The 21615-nt window shown below is 43.5% G+C and overlaps 1 protein-coding gene across 1 annotated transcript; it reads right to left on the minus strand.

Moving 5' to 3' along the window:
- Window positions 1–941: 941 nt before the first annotated feature.
- On the minus strand, window positions 942–8837 carry LOC121584939 (interleukin-21 receptor). The gene is made up of 8 exons (XM_045210937.1): window positions 8714–8837; window positions 6694–6838; window positions 6145–6203; window positions 2353–2513; window positions 2099–2267; window positions 1900–1987; window positions 1712–1790; window positions 942–1625 (listed from the first exon to the last, which is right to left on the minus strand). The coding sequence occupies exons 1-8, from the start codon at window positions 8835–8837 to the stop codon at window positions 1203–1205; spliced, it is 1248 nt and encodes a 415-aa protein (XP_045066872.1). The 3' UTR covers window positions 942–1202.
- Between the last annotated feature and the right edge of the window lie 12778 nt (window positions 8838–21615).

The raw sequence follows: 21615 nt of genomic DNA on the forward strand, positions 1-21615 counted from the left end.
TTTAACACACACACGCCCAAATCAGTTCACAGTTGATGTTGTTTAAAATAGTTATTTTTCATTTAAAAAAAAGTAAACAATTTTTTTACAAATCTATACAATTGGCCAGAATATGGTTGTTCATATTTACAAAGCCATACAGATAGCTGTGTTTACCTTTTCTAGAAATTATTTTCAAATTCTGTTTTCAGGCAAAATGTCTATCACTGTTCATTTTCACAAATCTATACAAGAGGGCAGAATATGGAAGTCTATAAAAATTTCTTATTACCAATAACTTGCATCAATGTTTTCAGTAGCCTCTATCAAAAGCTCCTGCTTGCTCAGGTGCACATATTTCCAATTCAACCATGAGGCCTTTTTGAAGCAAGTAATGTGTATATCAGTATTGACTTATATGCTGCCCCTGTCTTCATGTTGTTGCTGGACATATCTTTTTTTAAATGTGTGTAGGTCACCTAAATCATCAGAAAAATTGCCCCCCCTGAGAATTTTTTCAGGAGCCGCCACTGGTCCCAAGCACAAGGTGCACCTGTGTAATGAACATGCTGTTTAATCAGCTTCGTGATATGCCACACCTGTCAGGTGGATGGATTATCTTGGCAAAGGAGAAATGCTCATTAGCAGGGATGTAAACAAATTTGGCAACAACTTTTGAGAGAAATAAGCTTTTTGTGCGGATGGAAAATTTCTGGGATCTTTTATTTCAGCTCATGAAATATGGGACCAACACTTTATATGTTGCGTTTATATCTTTGTTCATTATATATATATATATATATATATATATATATATATATATATAGATATATATACATTTTTTTGACACATATTTAACCCCTTAATTTTGTTGGCACAAAACGACCTCCATAGTTCCATTAATTTGTATGGGTTACCATTAAGATGAGTCCTGTGACACTTGTGGGGGTCATATTAGTTTGTAGTCCAAACCGTTCGGTTGTTACAGACATTTTCGTGAGAAAACCGATTTTCGGGATGTCTCCTGGTCTGACAAACAGCGCTGTAGCTCTGCCAATTTCCACCGCAGATTCATAAGGGCAACATGGGCAGATGCGGTGGATTGAGACGCAGCCCATACAAAAAAACATATCTCTAGCTTAAACTGACGGATTTTGATGGGGACTTTGTATTATGCTGGTGGGGATTTTGTATTATGTTGCTTAGATTGACGCACCGGTGCGTCAATAGACTCTAGGGGTAATTTCCGGACAATTCCCAGTGTCCGAAAGGGTGCAGTAGTCACTGCTGCTGTACACATTGCTGTACCAGGCATTCTCCCGCTCCAGAGATGTGGTGCTGTGCAGCCAACACCCCGAGTCTGCTTCGATGGTGCTCTCTGGCTCACTCAGAGACACACTCTTCAGTGGGCCTCTGGGTGCCGGGAGTGGTGACCCCAGAGATACAGCATAAGCAATGCCCAGGAAAAGCGCATCAGACGCTGGGTTAGACAGGTTGTCACTGGGGCCCTCCTGGATCATGTGATGGGGCACCATTGAGGAGTGGTCATCATCCAGGACAGGTATGGTCTCAGTCAGGGTGTCGATTTGCAAGGTTTCCTCTGTCTTGAGTAGGTCTGCCCCATAGCCTGGGGTCACAACCCAGCTCTACAACCACAATAAGTTTGTTAGTGTAATGTTCATGTCTCAGTGAGAAGTATTAATGCATCAAGGGTGACATAAGACTTCCTTACCCTGAAGTCCCCCTCACAGTCAGTATAAAGGGACTGGAAGTATGGTGCTGGAGTTGGGATGAAGGCGGATTTATTCAACCTGCAATAGATGAGAAGTTTCCACACCCCATGAATTACATGATATAAGACATGCATCTGTTCTTCCATACACTGTAGATGTCACCAAAGATAAGGTAATCCAAACTTACCTTACAATTGGAATGTAGCACAGAATTAGCAGTACTGGAACCAGCACACATAAGATGGCAGTAAATGTGTTTGTTGGAAGTTCTGCAACTGAGGGGACAAAGAACATTGAAACAGCATTAGCCTGAAGAAACACAAAACAGGCAAGCAGTGGGCTCAAATGTTTCTAGTAATGTTCCTGATGTCTTGACAGAACTATACCTTTTTGTATGGGATCAGTCCTCCAATGAACCTCTGATGCCCATTCACTCCACTGGCCTTGAAACAGTTGTTGGTTGGGGATGGACCTCACTTTTACAGTGTACTCTGTGTCTGGCTCAAATTTTTCAACGTTCACTGAGATGTTAGTTGAGTGGGGAGCTTTGACAACCTGTGGGGAATAATATGAGGAAATAGATGTATTTATTCTCCAGTTTTATTTTAGAAACATCTTTAGCAGGATTTGAGGGTCTTACGTAGATTTGGTGACCACTTCTGTAGAACCTGAGTTCGTAATTCAGGTTGTCAGTCAGAAGATTGCCAAATTCTAAATATTTCTCATAGCTACTCATCCAGGTAACGCAGTATTGACTTGACATCTGGTTGATGGTGAGATTGATTGGTGCATTGGGTTTGACTGGGGAGAGAAAGACACTTGTGTCAAAGATTTGGGATGGAATGAATGTGTCCACAAAAATAAAAGCTTCCCACGGCCGGCCTGCTCATTAGGCTGGATTAGGCGGTCGCCTATGGCAGCAGATTGATGAGGGCGGCATTTTCTGTGCTAAACTGACCAAGACGCATCTCCAACAACAACATATAAAATCTCACATAATTCTACGAAAAAACAATGACAATTTCTCTCAACCAATGGCATGTGGGTTTTTTAGGTGAGCGCTGATGCCGGCCTGTGATAAGGCAGGGGCGCAAAATATTTTGCTTGTCCATTCCCAGCGCGCCTCTCCAGGGTGCTGTTGGAGTGACGCATCGCTGCGCAGCTCCACCAACGTTCCAAAACAAAAATCATCTAACATAAATCATGTAGCAGATATAGGATATGGTAGAAAGAGTACAGTTGGAAGTCGGAAGTTTACATATACCTTAGCCAAATACATTTAAACTCAGTTTTTCACAATTCCTGACATTTAATCCTAGTAAAAATTCCCTGTCTTAGGTCAGTTAGGATCACCACTTTATTTTAAGAATGTCAAATGTCAGAATAATAGTAGAGAGAATGATTTATTTCAGCTTTTATTACTTTCATCACATTCCCAGTGGGTCAGAAGTTTACATACACTCAATTAGTATTTGGTAGTATTGCCTTTAAATTGTTTAACTTGGGTCAAACGTTTCAGATAGCCTTCCACAACTTCCCACAATAAGTTGGGTGAATTTTGGCCCATTCCTCCTGGCAGAGTTGGTGTAACTGAGTCAGGATTGTAGGCCTCCTTGCTCGCACACGCTTTTTCAGTTCTGCCCACACATTTTCTATAGAATTGAGGTCAGGGCTTTGTGATGGCCACTCCAATACCATAACTTTGATGTTCTTAAGCCATTTTGCCACAACTTTGGAAGTATGCTTGGGGTCATTGTCCATTTGGAAGACTCATTTGCGACCAAGCTTTAACTTCCTGACTGATGTCTTGAGATGTTGCTTCAATATATCCACATAATTTTCCTTCCTCATGATGCCATCTATTTTGTAAAGTGCACCAGTCCCTCCTGCAGCAAAGCACCCCCACAGCATGATGCTGCCACCTCCGTGCTTCACGGTTGGGATGGTGTTCGTCGGCTTGTAAGGGACCCCCTTTTTCCTCCAAACATAACGATGGTCATTATGGCAAAACAGTTATATTTTTGTTTCATCAGGACAGAGGACATTTCTCCAAAAAGTATGATCTTTGTCCCCATGTGCAGTTGCAAACCGTAGTCTGGCTTTTTTATGGCGGTTTTGGAGCAGTGGCTTCTTCCTTGCTGAGCGGCCTTTCAGGTTATGTCGATATAGGACTCGTTTTACTGTGGGTATAGATACTTTTGTACTTGTTTCCTCCAGCATCTTCACAAGGTCCTTTGTTGTTGTTCTGTGATTGATTTGCATTTTTCGCACCAAAGTACGTTAATCTCTAGGAGACAGAACACGTCTCCTTCCTGAGCGGTATGATGGCTGCGTGGTCCCATGGTGTTTATACTTGCGTACTATTGTTTGTACAGATGAACGTGGTACCTTCAGGTGTTTGGAAATTGCTCCCAAGGATGAACCAGACTTGTGGAGGTCTACAATTTTTTTTCTGAGGTCTTTTGATTTTCCCATAATGTCAAGCAAAGAGGCACTAAGTTTGAAGGTAAGCCTTGAAATACATCCACAGGTACACCTCCAATTGACTCAAATTATGTCAATTAGCCTATCAGAAGCTTCTAAAGCCATGACATAATTTTCTGGAATTTTCCAAGCTGTTTAAAGGCACAGTCAACTTAGTGTATGTAAACTTCTGACCCACTGGAATTGTGATACAGTGAATTATAAGTGAAATAATCTGTCTGTAAACAATTGTTGGAAAAATTACTTGTGTCATGCACAAAGTAGATGTCCTAACCGACTTTCCATAACTATAGTTTGTTAACAAGAAATTTGTGGAGTGGTTGATAAACGAGTTTTAATGACTCCAACCTAAGTGTATGTAAACTTCCGACTTCAACTGTATGTGGCCTTTTCTGTAGCCTACAGGCTGGAGATAAAATGTATGACAATGTAATGAGATGGACACTTTTTACATCATACAGGTTTCTCCGATGAAATAGCCTAACCTAAATGGTGCTCAATCAATAAAAAATGTGCTGTTATGTTAACAAACAACATATCCTACAAACAGGACAGGTCAAGGTAAAATTGACAATATGGAATGGACAATCACAACTGTTGTCCAGGAGTTTCACCCCATTGTCAAGATCAGTGGTTTCAAGATTGTATCCGTCAATTCTTGACAAGCTGATCATAGCAAAAATACTTCTGCATTTCTGTGTAAACACATTGCAAATAGGCTCACAATAACCCCTGATGAAGTTGGGTAGCTGATATTCAGAGCTTAAATAGCCAAATTGATTAGTCACATGAATGAGGAGTGCAGTATAACCGCAGTACAATGCAGTCTAACTGCAGTATGCTTCAAATACTGCGTCCAAAATTACACAGTTTTTTTTGCTACAGTAATTTTGCAGGGTAACTGCAGTTACAGTGAAGTATAACTGCAGTTCAACTGCAGTACACTGCAGCTATTCTGCAATTACTGCGTCCAAAATACCACAGTCGACTGCGGTTACTGCACTTTTACTGCAGTTTAAAAACTGCAATCTTTTTTTGTAATGCTTACCACATAGATAGGCATTCATAAAATTATATTTCAGGCAACACTCTAGGCTACACCTCAGTAAGCACAGACCGACGCCAACAACTTGTGGTTCTCTTTTTTTGGTGCAGTCCGGATCGGCCTTGATTTCCACATCCACGGACATTGTTTTTTGGTCCATCTGGTCCACATCTGAACCAATCATAGACGTCTATGTTTGGTTCAGATTTGATGTGGTCCAGGCTGGCCTTGATTTGGCCCAAACATAGAAGTCTATAAATTACTTATTTTCAACTTTCATTCAGAACAAAAAATGAGCCTGATTTCAACATCCGGAAAATACATATTTTCAACGTCTGGAAAATACGTATTTTCAACATCCGGAAAATAAGTATTTGCAACTTTCATTCAGAACTACAAAATTAACCTGATGTCAACGTCCTGGAAAATATGTATTTTAAACATATGGAAAATACCTTTTCACCTTTCATTCAGAACCTAAATTGAACCTAACTTCAACGTCTGGAAAATATGTATTTTTGACATCTTTTCAACGTAAATTTGCTTACTGGGACTATTCTAGTTTTGGGGGGCAGCATTTTTTGGTCTAGCCTATGGCGGTAGAATGGCAAGGACCGGCCGGTTATACTTTACTTTACAGTGCCATTATTACTGTGTAATGATTCCGGTAATTACAGTGTACCAAGTATTGTAATTACTCATTATTACGTTGTAATTGCAATACTTGTTATACTGTAACTATATGAGTAGTTACACAGTAATAATGGCACTGTAAAGTAAAGTGTTACCTAGCTTCTGAACCCACCACTTCAAGCAAGTACCTATGCTTGTCAATTGAAGTTTGGTAGGGGTAGGCGTATCACAAAGTCATATTTGTATTGTAATACTGTAATAAGCACTTACTATGCTTTACTGGCATGTATTCCTTATCCAGCAAGGTGGCGCTTATATGTCCATTGCTTCTGTTGTGATAGAGAGTGATCTTAAATCTTGAAGTGTCAAAAAAAAAATCTGGATCCTCATCAGGATCTGGATCAACAGTAGAATCTGAATGTGAAGTGTCCAATGAACAGGAGTAATTGCCATCCATTTTCCTCAGCTTCACACTGTGTAATGAGTAGAAGTGAGCAGGAAAAAAATAAAGCAGGAATCAATATAAAGTTATAACATACAATGTACACACATTGCCTCAGTGTGTACTGTGTACGTATACAGTGGTTCTTAACCTGGGGTACTTGGCCTATCCACAGGGGGTACTTGGAAAGACTAATAAGAACATAGCCCACTGGTAAAATGCACACGAGGGGTTACTTAGGCGGTACTCTAGGCAGAGCAAATGTGGTAGGGGGGTAGATTAGGGGTACAGTAACCAAACAGGTTGAGAACCACTATACTAATACATTTAAATGAATGTACTCAAATTTTAGCAATATGAAATAGTGGGGGTCTCACCCATCAAATACCGTCCCGAAAGAGAGGGCCTCAAAGTGCAGCCAGTAAGAGGACTGGTCTGCATGAGCCACCTCTGGCTGGATTCTCAGGGAACAGTTAATGGTGAACAGGTAATCACTCACACAGTCAAGCCTATATTCATGACCTGGAAGAGTCCACATGAAATACAACTTAAGCACTGCAAACACACAATGGTGCTTTACACCTGGGTTTCCCAAACTCGGTCCTGGGGCCCCCCCTGGGTGCACGTTTTGTTTTTTGCCCTAGCACTATATAGCTGATTAAAAAAATGAAAGCTTGATGATGAGTTGGTAATTTGAATCAGATTTGTAGTGCTAGGGCAAAAACCAAAACGTGCATCCGGGGGGGGGGGCAGGAGTGAGTTTGGGAAACCCTGCTTTACACTAACCACAATATCCTTATCTCACACACCACAGAGAAATACGCCATTCACACATAAATTCAAGACAATATTTCAAATATATACATTTTATGTTTTGATGCACTGTAGGATTAAACAGAGGTGTGACCAAAGTAATACACTTCCTTATAAAGAAATGTGAAATGTATTTTGCAAAGAATTAATTACATGTATGCTATATCACATTTATTTCACACAGAGAAATTGTAATACGCAGCACAGACACCCTCAGCTGTCACGCCCTGACTCAGGGGACGCTTACATGTTGAGTCAGTGTGTGTATATTCCTTGTTGTGCTTTTTCTATGTTTGTGTTCTAGTATGTGTGGATCTATGTTGGCCGGTGTGGTTCCCAATCAGAGGCAGCTGTCGCTCGTTGTCTCTGATTGGGGACAATACTTAGGCAGCCTAGTGGCACTGTCTAGTTGTGGGATCTTGTTCCGTGTAAGTTTTGTTTTCTGTACTACCTTGGACTTCACGTTTCGTTTCCTTTGTTGTTTTGTCGAGTGTTTATCGTTAAATAAACATGTATGCATATCACGCTGCGCCTTGGTCTGACCCGTCAATGAACGAACGTGACATCAGCTTACAATAGCCATCAGTCAATATTCAATTTATTTGATAATTGAGCAAATTATGGTAATGTTTTGTTTCTCATATTTAAAGTTGATAATTTATTCTCCAAATTGTTTAACCGCAAACCCATGCCATTTATTGTTATAAAAATAAAAAGACACGTTTTTTATTGTTGTTCTTGATCAGTGGAACTAAACCTGACACAGGTGATGGTGATTATTGAGTTAATTAACACAAAGCTTATAAAAAAGAGGCGAGTTCAGCAGGACACAAAGTTTTGGAATGTTCAGATAGAAATATGTTATGTAGAACAAACATGCATCTCCGACATGTAGAACAAAGGAATCATGTCTGCTCTATTCACAGCATTTCTGTCTGCAACATTTGTTAACGTTCAGCTTCTGAACGTGGCCCAGCTGTGTGCCAGTTTTTCAATAGGATATGTCTTGTAGACTTCTCCTAATGTGGTGTTATGCAAACATATAAATATTTATTAAGTTAGATAAATGTTAATTGTAAATGAGGTGTTTACCTGTTGTGGTATAATTCCCATTCAGGCAGACGATACTGTAAGACAGGACAAAGGTGAGGAGCAGCCGCATACTTCTGTATTCCCTGGGACACGTCTGTTGTTAATATTGATAAGGTATGACATTACATTACAACTCTTGGACCTGATCTGGACTTAAGGATCTTGACTGAGCTATCTATGACAAAATAACTTGATGCCAGAAACTGAAAGTGGGAGGAGGATCCAGATAGGGACTTTATTCTGATAACTATCACCCTCCGCTGTCATGTGAGGTGGAGGATGTGTTTTTTTTTTAAAGAGCAGTTTGTGGGGGACTTCATGAGTTCAGTAAGTGGGTGGTGTGCAGTGTAACCGTCATTCATCTTTAAATAGTTTCAACACTAACATACAGTGTAAAATGTGTAGAGCAAAGAGCAATTGCGTTGTCAGAAGATTGACAGTCAGATGATTGACAGTATATAATTACATTCAGTCTCTTACCAATAAACAAACCTTGGTACCTATCCATGGTAGTAGCAGTGAGGGGAGTGTTCTTTTTCGATGACTGTGATCTGTATCCTCTTCTTGCCACCACAGTATCTTCAAACTCTTCTTTCCAATTCACTATCTCAGCCATCGTGCCATGCCACGGCTGCTTGTTTGTGAAGATAGAAAGATGATATTGGATAAATAAGCCTCACAAACCCGATGTGCCTTCTTAATAAGTGTACAATGATGGCATGCATGGCAGTGTCATCGGATATCTGACATCAGTTTCATTGTGCTAATGAGGACATAGTGAACATAGTCATAAGTATAATCATCAAGGTTTCAGCCCAAAACTCATAATTGTGTATTTATATATTTTCATATGTATATGGCACTGGATAAGAGGAAAGAGCACATATTTGTCACAAGCCGGGCTAGAACTCCGGTCTCAAATGTGTAGAGCTGGGGGTACTACCCCTTAGCCACAGAGGAGATGTTGTAGGACCCAAATGAAACACCCCAGGCAATACTCCAGGTAAGTAGATTTAATGTTCCAAAACAGGAGGCAAAACAAAACAACTCCCCGAGGGGAGAAAAACAAACTAAAGATAACTTTGAATAACTTACTAGGACTCTAGAGGCCAGGAGACAAACAGGGGAAGCAGGAAGCTGACAGGACCCCCTCCTCTAGGAACGACTCCTGACGTTCCTTCCAGAACACCCTGGCCCCAGGGTGCGAAAATCTCGGATCAACCCTGGGTCCAGGATGTCCCTGGCCGGAACCCAGGAGCGCTCCTCTGGCCCGTAGCCCTCCCAGTCCACCAGATACTGCAGAGAGTTCTGGACCCTCCGGGAGTCCAGTATCCGGCGGACTGTGTAGGCTGGCTGGCCGTCTATGATCCTGGGAGGTGGCGGGGGTCTGTGTGGGGGGCAAAAGGGGAAGACAAGACAGGTTTAAGGAGTGAAACATGGAAAGTGGGGTTAACTCTAAGGGAGCGAGGCAGAACTAAACGATACGACACAGGGTTAACCTTTCTAGAAATGCGGAAAGGGCCGATGTATCTCTGGGAAAGCTTCTTGGATTCGACCCGGAGGGGCAAGTTCTTAGTGGCCAACCAAACTCTCTGACCAGCTCGGAAACTAGGGGCCGTCCGGCGGTGGCGATTAGCCTGACTTTGGTATCTCTGGGAGGTCCGAAGGAGGGTACACCTGGCCTTCTTCCAGGTCCGCCTACAGCGTTGGACAAAGCGCTGGGCCGAGGGAACACCAACTTGCGCCTCTTCCTCTGGAAACAAAGGAGGGGTTGTAACCGAACTGGCATTCGAAGGGGGACAATCCGGTGGCTGAGGACTGGAGGGTGTTGTGGGCATATTCAGCCCAAATGATATAGGTGGCCCAAGACGTGGGATTACTGGCCGCCATACACCGCAGGGTGGTCTCCAGATCCTGATTAATCCGTTCCGTTTGGCCATTAGACTCTGGATGGAATCCTGACGATAGGCTGGCTGTGGCCCCAATAAGCCTGCAGAAGGCCCCCAAAACCGGGACGAGAGTGGGGACCTCGGTCAGAGACCACGTCCAGGGGAATGCCAAATATCCGGAAGACATGGTTCATGAGGAGCTCCGCAGTCTCCTTAGCCGAGGGCAGCTTGGGCAGGGGAATAAACCGGGCAGCCTTAGAGAAACGGTCTACCACCACCAGGATGACGGTGTTGCCCTGGGATAGAGGAAGTCCCGTAACAAAGTCCAGAGAAAGGTGTGACCATGGCCTTCGAGGAACAGGTAAGGGATGGAGCAGTCCCTGGGGTCGCTGGCGTGTCGACTTTCCCTGGTTGCACACAGGGCAGGCCTCAACAAAGACCTGCACGTCCTTCTTGATGGACGGCCACCAAAACCGCCGTCGGAGGAACTCCAGTGTGCGAGCACTGCCAGGATGGCATGTCAAGGGCGACTCATGACCCCACTGCAAGACGCGGGCCCCGACCGAGAGAGGCATTACAGGCGACCGGCAGGACCACCGCCTGGATCGGGCTCATGGGCAAGAGCTTCTCGTACCCCTCTTTCTAGTTCCCACTGAAGAGGTGCGACGATCCTAGACCTCGGAATAATCGATGCCAAGGGCTTCTCTTGTACCTCGGGAGAATAGACTCGAGACAGAGCATCCGGCTTGACGTTCTTGGTGCCAGGTCGGTAAGTCAGGATGAACTGGAATCGATTAAAGAAAAGGGACCATCGTGCTTGCCGAGGGTTCATCCGCTTAGCCTGTTGGAGATATTCCAGGTTCTTGTGGTCTGTGAGAACCTGGAAAGGGTGCTGAGCCCCCTCAAGCCAATGGCGCCACTCTTCCAAGGCCAGTTTAACCGCAAGCAACTCTAGATCCCCCACGTGGTAGTTGCGCTCGGCCTCAGACAGGCGGCGAGACATGAAGGCACAAGGGTGTAATCTCCCATCCGCACCCCTCTGTGACAGGACGGCTCCCACCCCCACCTCTGAGGCGTCCACCTCCACCACGAAAGGTCTCTCTGGGTCAGGGGTCACCAGAATCGGAGCAGAAGTGAAGCGGCGCTTGAGATCCTCGAAGGCCCCTGCTGCTTCCGGACCCCAGTGAATCTTGGTCCCTCCTCCCTTGGTAAGCGTCGTCAAGGGGGCTACCACCGAGCTGAAATTCTTGATGAACTTCCGATAGAAGTTAGAAAAGCCAATGAACCGTTGAACCTCCTTGACCGTGGCAGGTGTGGGCCAATCGTGGACCGCCTTGACCTTCTTGGGATCCATCTCTAGGTGCCGGGAGTGACAATAAACCCGAGAAACTGAGTCTGAGAAACATGAAATTCACACTTCTCAGGCTTAACGTAGAGGTGATTGTCAAGGAGCCTCTGGAGAACCCGGCTAACATGCCCCTCATGCTCCTTCAGTGACCTCGAGAAGATGAGGATATCGTCCAGGTACACGAAGACGAACAGATTAAGCATATCCCGGAGAACATCATTAATCAGGGCTTGGAATACTGCGGGGGCATTGGTGAGCCCGAACGGCATCACCCGATATTCATAGTGTCCCGTGGGCGTGTTGAACGCCGTCTTCCATTCGTCTCCTGGCCGGATCCGCACGAGATGGTAAGCATTGCGGAGATCCAGCTTAGTAAAAATGGAAGCCCCTTGAAGCAGCTCAAAAGCAGTGGCCATGAGAGGAAGAGGGTATCGATTCCGAACCGTGATCTTGTTGAGTCCCGGTAATCAATACAAGGCCTCAGACCCCCCGTCTTTCTTTTCAACAAAAAGAAGCCCGCCCCAGCCGGGGAAGTAGAGGCATAGATGAGGCCGGCTGCCAAGGACTCCTTAATGTAGGTGTCCATAGCTGCGTGCTCGGGGAGGACAAGGAAAAGATCCGACCTCTAGGAGGGCAGCACCCAGGGAGTAGATCAATGGCACAGTCATAAGTGCGATGAGGCGGTAAGGCAGTAGCCCGGGCCTTGCTGAACACTGCTTTGAACCGATGGTAAACACTGGGGACTCGGGAGACGTCAACAGACTCTTGAAACTGGGTACTAGGGGCTGAGGAACTCTGAAGCATGCAGGTGAGTTGGCAAGTGGGACCCCAGCTAAGAATGGTGCCAGTAGGCCAGTCGATCTGGGGATTATGTCTGCATAGCCAAGGGTGACCCAGGATAATAGGATACTCGGGAGAGTCAATGAGATAGAAGGTCTCCTCCTGCTGGTGTTGAGAGATGGTAAGTCGCAGGGACTGAGTCGCCTCAGTAACTTTTCCTGGTTCCAGAGGTCTGCCATCTAAGGCTGTAACTGCCTGGGGTTGAGGAAGTAGTTGGGTAGGGATCTTAAGTTCCTTAGCCAAGGTTACATCCATAAAATCACCTGCGGCACCGGAATCGATCATAGCCTGGACCCGATGCTGGTGGCCCTCCCAGGACAGAGTGGCTGGAATAGCTAGGACCGCGTTAGTAGGAGGAGCTCTAATTTTCCCCATCACAACCCTCCTGTAGCTGGGGCGGGGACAGGCGTTTCCCAGCTCGGGGCAAGTGGAGCGGAAGTGGCCGGCAACCCCGCAGTAGAGGCACCGACGCTCCCTCATGCGACGTTCCCTTTCGTTGGAAGAAAGCCTGGAACGGCCTAACTGCATGCTCTCCGGGGAATCCTGGGGCAGTTCAGGCGCCGGGGCAGCTCTGAATGACGGAGTCCAAACAGGAGAAACAGAGCTGCTCAGAGGAACTTGGGACTGAGACACCTGACGGCGAGCCGTTCTCCGCTCTCTTAGACGATTGTCCAGGCGGATGGCCAAGGCTATGAGGGACTCGAGATCTTCAGCTGGTTCACGGGTGGCTAACTCATCTTGAAGGGGCTCAGATAACCCTCCCTGAAAGCAGACCCTCAGCGCTTCATCATTCCATCCGCTCCTTGCTGCTATGGTTCGAACTCAATGGCAAATCTGCCGTGCTTCGGGGAATTGATCTACTGGTAGTGCTCGGGAAGGGGGAGCCAGCTGGAACGCTTTGGCGCTGGAAAGAAGCCTCATGTCGAATGATCACCGCCAACAGGTCCTGGGAACTGAGTGTTTCTGGGTCCATGATTGACTTGGTTATTCTGTCACAAGCCGGGCTAGAACTCCGGTCTCAAATGTGTAGAGCTGGGGGTACTACCCCTTAGCCACAGAGGAGATGTTGTAGGACCCAAATGAAACACCCCAGGCAATACTCCAGGTAAGTAGATTTAATGTTCCAAAACAGGAGGCAAAACAAAACAACTCCCCGAGGGGAGAAAAACAAACTAAAGATAACTTTGAATAACTTACTAGGACTCTAGAGGCCAGGAGACAAACAGGGGAAGCAGGAAGCTGACAATATTGTAGTAGAAAGAAAGATGTAGAATAAGAAGGCGATGTTTGCGCTCTGTAGAGCGGGGATGTGTGAGTGAAATAGCATGAATAAATATGTTTTTGTGGTGGTGCATGATTCTACACTGAACAAAAATATAAACACAACATGTAAGTGTTGGTCCCATGTTTGATGAGCTGAAATAAAAGATCCCAGAAATGTTCCATACGCACAAAAAGCTTATTTCTCTCATTCCTGTTAGTGAGCATTTCTTCTTTGCCAAGATAATCCATCCACCTGACAGGTGTGGCATATCAAGAAGCTGATTAAACATCATGATCATTACACAGGTGCACCTTGTGCTTGGGACAATAAAAGGCCACTCTAAAATGTGCAGTTTTGTCACACAACACAATGCCACATGCCACGTCTCAAGTTTTGAAAGAGAGTGCAATTGGCATGCTGACTACAGGAATGTCCACCACAGCTGTTGCCAGATAATTTAATGTTCATTTCTCTACCATAAGCCGCCTGCAATGTCATTTTAGAGAATTTGGCAGTTCGTTCAACCGGCCTCACAATCGCAGACCATGTGTATGGCGTCGTGTGGGCGAGCGATTTGCTGATGCTAACGTTGTGAACAGAGTGCCCCATGGTTGCAGTGGAGTTATGGTATGAGCAGGAAAAAGCTACGGACAAGATCCTGAGGCCCATTGTCGTGCCATTCATCCGCGCTATCACCCCATGTTTCACCATGATAATGCACGGCCCCATGTCGCAAGCATCTGTACATCATAGCAGTGACCCGCTCCTGCAAGTTCATGCATTTCAACATTCGTGGAGAATGACCCTACCTTACACAGGAAGCGGTGCAGGTCCTAATCCAGGTATTTGCCCTCTCCCGTCTGGACTACTGCAACTCGCTGTTGGCTGGGCTCCCCGCTTGTGCCATCAAACCCCTGCAACTTATACAAAATGCTGAAGCCTGCCTGGTTTTCAACCATCCCAAGTTCTCTGATGTCAACCCGCTCCTCCGCACACTCCACTGGCTTCCAGTCAAAGCTCGCATCCACTGCAAGACCATGGTGCTTACCTACGGAACAGCAAGAGGAACTGCCCCTCCCTACATTCAGGCTATGCTCAAACCCTACACCCCAACCCGAGCACTCTGTTCTGCCACCTCAGGTCTCTTGGCCCAAATAAACTTAACCAGCACTTGCACTTGACCCCTCCCTTCTAGCTCTGGCTCTACTGATAGCTACGTTATTGAGGAAACATTTACTTTCTATGCCTGTGCTCTGTGGTTGTCCAACCTAGCTATCTTAAGATGAATGCACTCTGTAAATCGTCTTGATTAGAGCATCTGCTAAATGACTAAAATGTAAAAATGTAAAAATTTTAAAAATGTAAAATGTCCCAGTTGTTCCATGACCTGCATACTCACCAGACATGTCACCCATTGAGCATGTTTGGGATGCTCTGGATCGACGTGTAAGACAGTGTGTTCCAGTTCCCGCCAATATCCAGCAACTTCGCACAGCCATTGAAGAGGAGTGGGACAACATTCCACAGGCCACAATCAACAGCCTGATCAACTCTATGCGAAGGAGATGTGTCACGCTGCATGAGGACAATGGTTGCCATACCAGATACTGACTGGTTTTCTGATTCACTCCCCTACCTTTTTTTTAAAGGTATCTGTGACCAACAGATGCATATCTGTATTCCCAGTCATGTGAAATCCATAGATTAGGGCCTAGTGAATTTATTTCAATTGGCTGATTTCCTTATATGAACTCAGCAAAATCTTTGAAATTGTTGCATGTTGGCAGCTTCATTAAATAGTACCCGCAAAACACCAGTCTCAACGTCAACAGTGAAGAGGCGACTCCGGGATGCTAACCTTCTAGGCATAGTTGCAAAGAAAAAGCCATATCTCAGACTGGCCAATAAAAATAAAAGATTAAGATGGGCAGTCTGAGATATGGCTTTTTCTTTGCAACTCTGCCTAGAAGGTCAGCATCCCGGAGTCACCTCTTCACTGTTGACATTGAGACTGGTGTTTTGCGGGTACTATTTAATGAAGCTGCCAGTTGAGGACCTGTGAGGCACCTGTTTCTCAAACTAGACACTCTAATGTATTTGTCCTCTTGCTCAGTTGTGCACCGGGGCCTCCCACTCCTCTTTCTATTCTGGTTAGAGCCAGTTTGAGCTGTTCTGTGAAGGGAGTAGTACACAGCGTTGTACGAGATCTTCAGTTTCTTGGCAATTTCTCACATGGAATAGCATTCATTTCTCAGAACAAGAATAGACTGACGAGTTTCAGAAGAAAGCTATTTATTTCTGGCCATTTTGAGCCTGTAATCGAACCCACAATTGCTGATGCTCCAGATACTCAACTAGTCAGTTTTATTGCTTCTTTAATTAGCACAACAGTTTTCAGCTGTGCTAACATAATTGCGAAAGAGTTTTCTAATGATCAATTAGCCTTTTAAAATGATAAACTTGGATTAGCAAACACAACGTGCCATTGGAACACAGGACTGATGGTTGCTGATAATGGGCCTCTGTACGCCTATGTAGATATTCCATTAATAATCAGCCGTTTCTAGCTACAATAGCCATTTACAACATTAACAATGTATACACTGTATTTCTGATCAATTTGATGTTATTTCAATGGACAAAAAAATTGCTTTTCTTTCGAAAACAAGGACATATCTAAGTGACCCCAAACGTTTGAACGGTAGTGTATATTAGAAAAGTGCAGATACAGAGCTCCTGGTCATATGACTGAGTGACCTTTCCTCTGTCAAAGTTGGTCATATTATTGAGCTGTATATACACATTGACACACATACAGTGAGGGAAAAAAGTATTTGATCCCCTGCTGATTTTGTACGTTTGCCCACAGACAAAGAAATGATCAGTCTATAATTTTAATGGTAGGTTTATTTGAACAGTGAGAGACAGAATAACAACAACTAAATCCAGAAAAACGCATGTCAAAAATGTTATAAATTGATTAGCATTTTAATGAGGGAAATAAGTATTTGAACCCCTTTCAATCAGAAAGATTTCTGACTCCCAGGTGTCTTTTATACAGGTAACGAGCTGAGATTAGGAGCACACTCTTAAAGGGAGTGCTCCTAATCTCAGTTTGTTACCTGTATAAAAGACACCTGTCCACAGAAGCAATCAATCAATTAGATTCCAAACTCTCCACCATGGCCAAGACCAAAGAGCTCTCCAAGGATGTCAGGGACAAGATTGTAGACCTACACACGGCTGGAATGGGCTACAAGACCATCGCCAAGCAGCTTGGTGAGAAGGTGACAACAGTTGGTGCAATTATTCGCAAATGGAATTAACACAAAATAACTGTCAATCTCCCTCTGCCTGGGGCTCCATGCAAGATCTCACCTCGTGGAGTTGCAATGATCATGAGAACGGTGAAGAATCAGCCCAGAACTACACGAGAGGATCTTGTCAATGATCTCAAGGCAGGTGGGACCATAGTCACCAAGAAAACAATTGGTAACACACTACGCCGTGAAAGACTGAAATCATGCAGCGCCCGCAAGGTCCCCCTGCTCAAGAAAGCACATATACAGGGCCATCTGAAGTTTGCCAATGAACATCTGAATGATTCAGAGGAGAACTGGGTGAAAGTGTTGTGGTCAGATGAGACCAAAATCGAGCTCTTTGGCATCAACTCAACTCGCCGTGTTTGGAGGAGGAGGAATGCTGCCTATGACCCCAAGAACACCATCCCCACCGTCAATCATGGAGGTGGAAACATTATGCTTTGGGGGTGTTTTTCTGCTAAGGGGACAGGACAACTTCACCGCATCAAAGGGACGATGGACGGGGCCATGTACCGTCAAATCTTGGGTGAGAACCTCCTTCTCTCAGCCAGGGCATTGAAAATGGGTCGTGGATGGGTATTCCAGCATGACAATGACCCAAAACACATGGCCAAGGTAACAAAGGAGTGGCTCAAGAAGAAGCACATTAAGGTCCTGGAGTGTCCTAGCCAGTCTCCAGACCTTAATCCCATAGAAAATCTGTGGAGGGAGCTGAAGGTTCGAGTTGCCAAACGTCAGCCTCGAAACCATAATGACTTGGAGAAGTTCTGCAAAGAGGAGTGGGACAAAAATCCCTCCTGAGATGTGTGCAAACCTGGTGGCCAACTACAAGAAACGTCTGACCTCTGTGATTGCCAACAAGGGTTTTGCCACCAAGTACTAAGTCATGTTTTGCAGAGGGGTCAAATACTTATTTCCCTCATTAAAATGCAAATCAATTTATAACATTTTTGACATGCGTTTTTCTGGATTTTGTTGTTGTTATTCTGTCTCCCACTGTTCAAATAAACCTACCATTAAAATTATAGACTGATCATGTCTTTGTCAGTGGGCAAACGTACAAAATTTGCAGGGGATCAAATACTTTTTTCCCTCACTGTAGCTGTTGCTAAGTGATAATTGACGCTTCCGCTTTGTGTTGTTTATTTCTGATAGTTTTCTAAACCTATGAAGATGTCCAGTGAAGCCAGATTTGTTGACACCACAACACAGTACAGACTTGGATACACATTATCCTGAACACTAATCAATAACAACGTCTGTTAAATTCGCTGCTCTGTATTTCTTGTTTACAGAGGGCCATTTCATAGGGAATTGTCAGAGACGCTCTCGCATTGTTACATAACCAACATTTCGAGAATAAACATTTTACATTTACATTTTAGTCATTTAGCAGACACTCTTATCCAGAGCGACTTACAGTTAGTGAGTGCATACATTTTTCATACTGAGAAGAGGCTAACATGGGAGCCATTCTAAAACCTGGCCGAACTCTCTCTCTATATGGCTCTGATCTAAACTTGTTGTGAATTCACTCCTTATTTTTAGGGATAAGAGTTTTTCCTGACCATGTGACCTGACCAAAGTGAGAGAGGTAAGTAATTGGCAATAATAGGTAATAGATATTTTTTCTTTACAAGGAGGCAAGAAAACTAAACTAATATCCTCACCATACTGCAAGAAAACTGGGATAACTAATGTGGTAACCTAAGTTTGTGAGCAACTTTCACTAATCATGTGACAGGTTTTTGGCAGAAGAACAGTAGAGGTTATTAGGAAACACTTTTATCTCACAGGAAGATGCTTATAAATGTCTTCAGTCATCTTTACCAATGATGCATGTTATTGTCGGTTCAGACTGAACATCATTAGGACAGGATGTGTGTTTCTTTATTGAGATGAAAGGCATCTATTTATTCTGCAGACAGACGTGTAAATTGAGTCACTCAGAAACAGAATAGATAGGCTATGTCAGAACACTTGTTTCATGGTGAAATTAATTTACCACAGAGCATAACTGTGGCCTATTCTTATATCTGTGAAACTCAATTGCTGTCTGCGTTCAGCAGTACAGTAAGTGCTGAAAGCGTGACTGTTATCAGCATCGAAAGTACTTTTGTAACTGTTGTGCAAGAGGAGAAATCATGAGCTGTTGGTTTTATCTACATCTGAATCTGTTGGATGTAGTGTTTTCAGATCAGCACTGAAGATTGGTATATTCATCAAGTTCTTTGACTAAAAGTATTTCCGTCCTTGACTGCGATAAAGAGACCAAAAGGAGATAGTGGGGAGAGAAGACACTCTAACTTGCTGTACAAAAAACATCAACACAGAGTAATGGGTTTACAATGACATTTTATACCATGGCTATAATTTCACACTTTTAACACAATTGCCGCTAGAAATGTGTTCATTTACAGGTAGAAATGAATTCAACATCCACTGAAGTAGCTAGCAAGTATACTAGATAGCTACAGTAGTGCCTTGGTAAACAAACAAACAGACTTGCTAGTTTAGCTCAGCGGTTCCCAAACCGTGGGGCGCGCCCCCCCTTTTTTAAACGGAACTCAGTCTAGCTTTCAACTTACTCTTGTAATAGTAGAATGCACAAGGTGTGATTTTGAAATTGGGTAATGCATCATCATCATTTCCTCTTGTCATAGCATACCTTAGAGAGCTATAACATGTCAGAAATGTCCAGATCAACTAGCCCATGTCAGCTAACGTTTTTTAGCTAGGTTTTTTAGCCCATAGATTTTGTTGTAATGTTTGAGTAACTCAAATATCACATGAATACACATTAGACGTGGCAAAATGTATAGAGTTGCATGAAAATGAGCTTTAAAACTGCAAAATATTCTCTGCATCCCATGACAAAATGTGTATAATTGCAGGAAATAGACTTAAAAAATGTTCTCTCCACCAACAAGAGGGGTGTGAACAGTTTATGTCATGAACAGTGCTTGTGCCCATAGAAATAGACGTGGCGTGAAAATCGAATTCAAAAGCAGCTCAAACATAGAACATGTAAGAATGAACTATAGCCATTGAATTCTACCTTGCTGATATACCATGCATTATAGGAAAATAATGCACGCTCTAAATTGTCCTTCAAGCCAATCAGAAACAAGTATTCAACATTGCCATAGTATAAAAATGATTAATCAACATTACAGTTTTATACATCAGTAAACATTCCATAAATAAGAATTTATGGCAAATTCCACTTAATTATCTTAAATAGAGGCTCTTTGCAGCTGCAGGGATCCAGACTAATTTCCCCCTGGTGCCACTGGTGCCACTTACATTTTCAGTTGGTGGCACCAGCCCATAATTTGGACGCACCAAATGTTTTCGCAGCATCACGCAATAGGAAAAAATTTGCAACCATTTTATAAAGACATTCACAGTGCTGCTGAGATGGTATGATTTAGAAAATAAGTTGTTTCATCTAACATAAATAATAAAAAAAAGCCTTTTGTGAATTAAATCTTGCACTTGACTCTTTTCCCTCATACTAGCTGATTTTGCTGATAGCTACTTTATTGAGGAAAAATGTATTTACTTACTATGACTGTGATACAGTATGTGGCTGTCCCACCTAGCTATCTTAAGATGAACGCACTGTAAGTCGCTCTGGATAAGAGCATCTGCTAAATGACTAAAATGTCAATGCAAAATGGAACATGTCCAAGCAGGAATGCATGATCAAGATATTTTGATGTGCACCCTAAACCAGTGATTGTCATGAATGGGTTGACAATTAGGCTATTGTTGCTATATTTTACGCTCAATATAGGGCTCCAGAACTGCAGATTTATTTTGTTAAATAGATATACATTTGCTTACATCTATTGTGTGTACAAATATCACATAGGCTAATTAATTTGGAGCTAATTTACCATCTGTAAACTCAAAATGCATTAGTTAGATCGCTAAATATAATATGCTGGTTGTTAGTTGTGTAATTGATTAATCTAACAGTAAATGTAATTTCCTAAAAACTTTGCAGCATACCCAATAATTTATATATAGGCCTATGCAATCACCTCAAATGGCAAATGCGCACTTCCCGCACTCCACTCCGTATATCTCAAAGATATAGCCTACCAGATAGTTAGGTTAAAAACTGTGCTTAAACAGTCAACATTGAGAGTTGAGAAATACATGTAATACCATCAGAAAGCTGAGACCCTCCTCTCCCCAACAGTCACAACAGCTTCCAAACTTTTATTTTCCCGCAATTGCATTTTGAAATGTTACAATTAGAATGCATTTTGCTCTACCACTAACCTATTTCTGAGCAGCAAGGGAAAAACAAGCACAGGGACAGGGCAGGCAATTTCATGCAGGGATCAGAAAAATAATGCACTTTAGATTTGACCAAATCATGGTTTTAGCCGCCCCCAAATAGAACGTTTTGAGAGAAGTGAAGTGACCAGCTAGAAATGGCAGCCTGCACCGATGCAACCAATTAAAATGTAACTCGCACAGCCAAGTCAAAACCCAGATTACAAATGTTGTTTCTGGGAACATTTTGGGAAGGTTATATTTCTAAGAACCAAAGGAGAACCTTTAGGGAACGTTACGGAAACGTTCCGTGTTAGCTGGGAAAATCTCAAAATGCGACTAAATGGTTGCAGTCTGGAGCCCTGAAGCTGCCATCATACACTGAGTATACAAAACATTAAGGACACCTGCTCTTTTCATGACATACACTAACCATTTGA

Source organism: Coregonus clupeaformis, chromosome 1 (assembly GCF_020615455.1).
Source record: "Coregonus clupeaformis isolate EN_2021a chromosome 1, ASM2061545v1, whole genome shotgun sequence".
In the NCBI taxonomy this organism is placed as follows: Eukaryota; Metazoa; Chordata; class Actinopteri; order Salmoniformes; family Salmonidae; genus Coregonus; species Coregonus clupeaformis.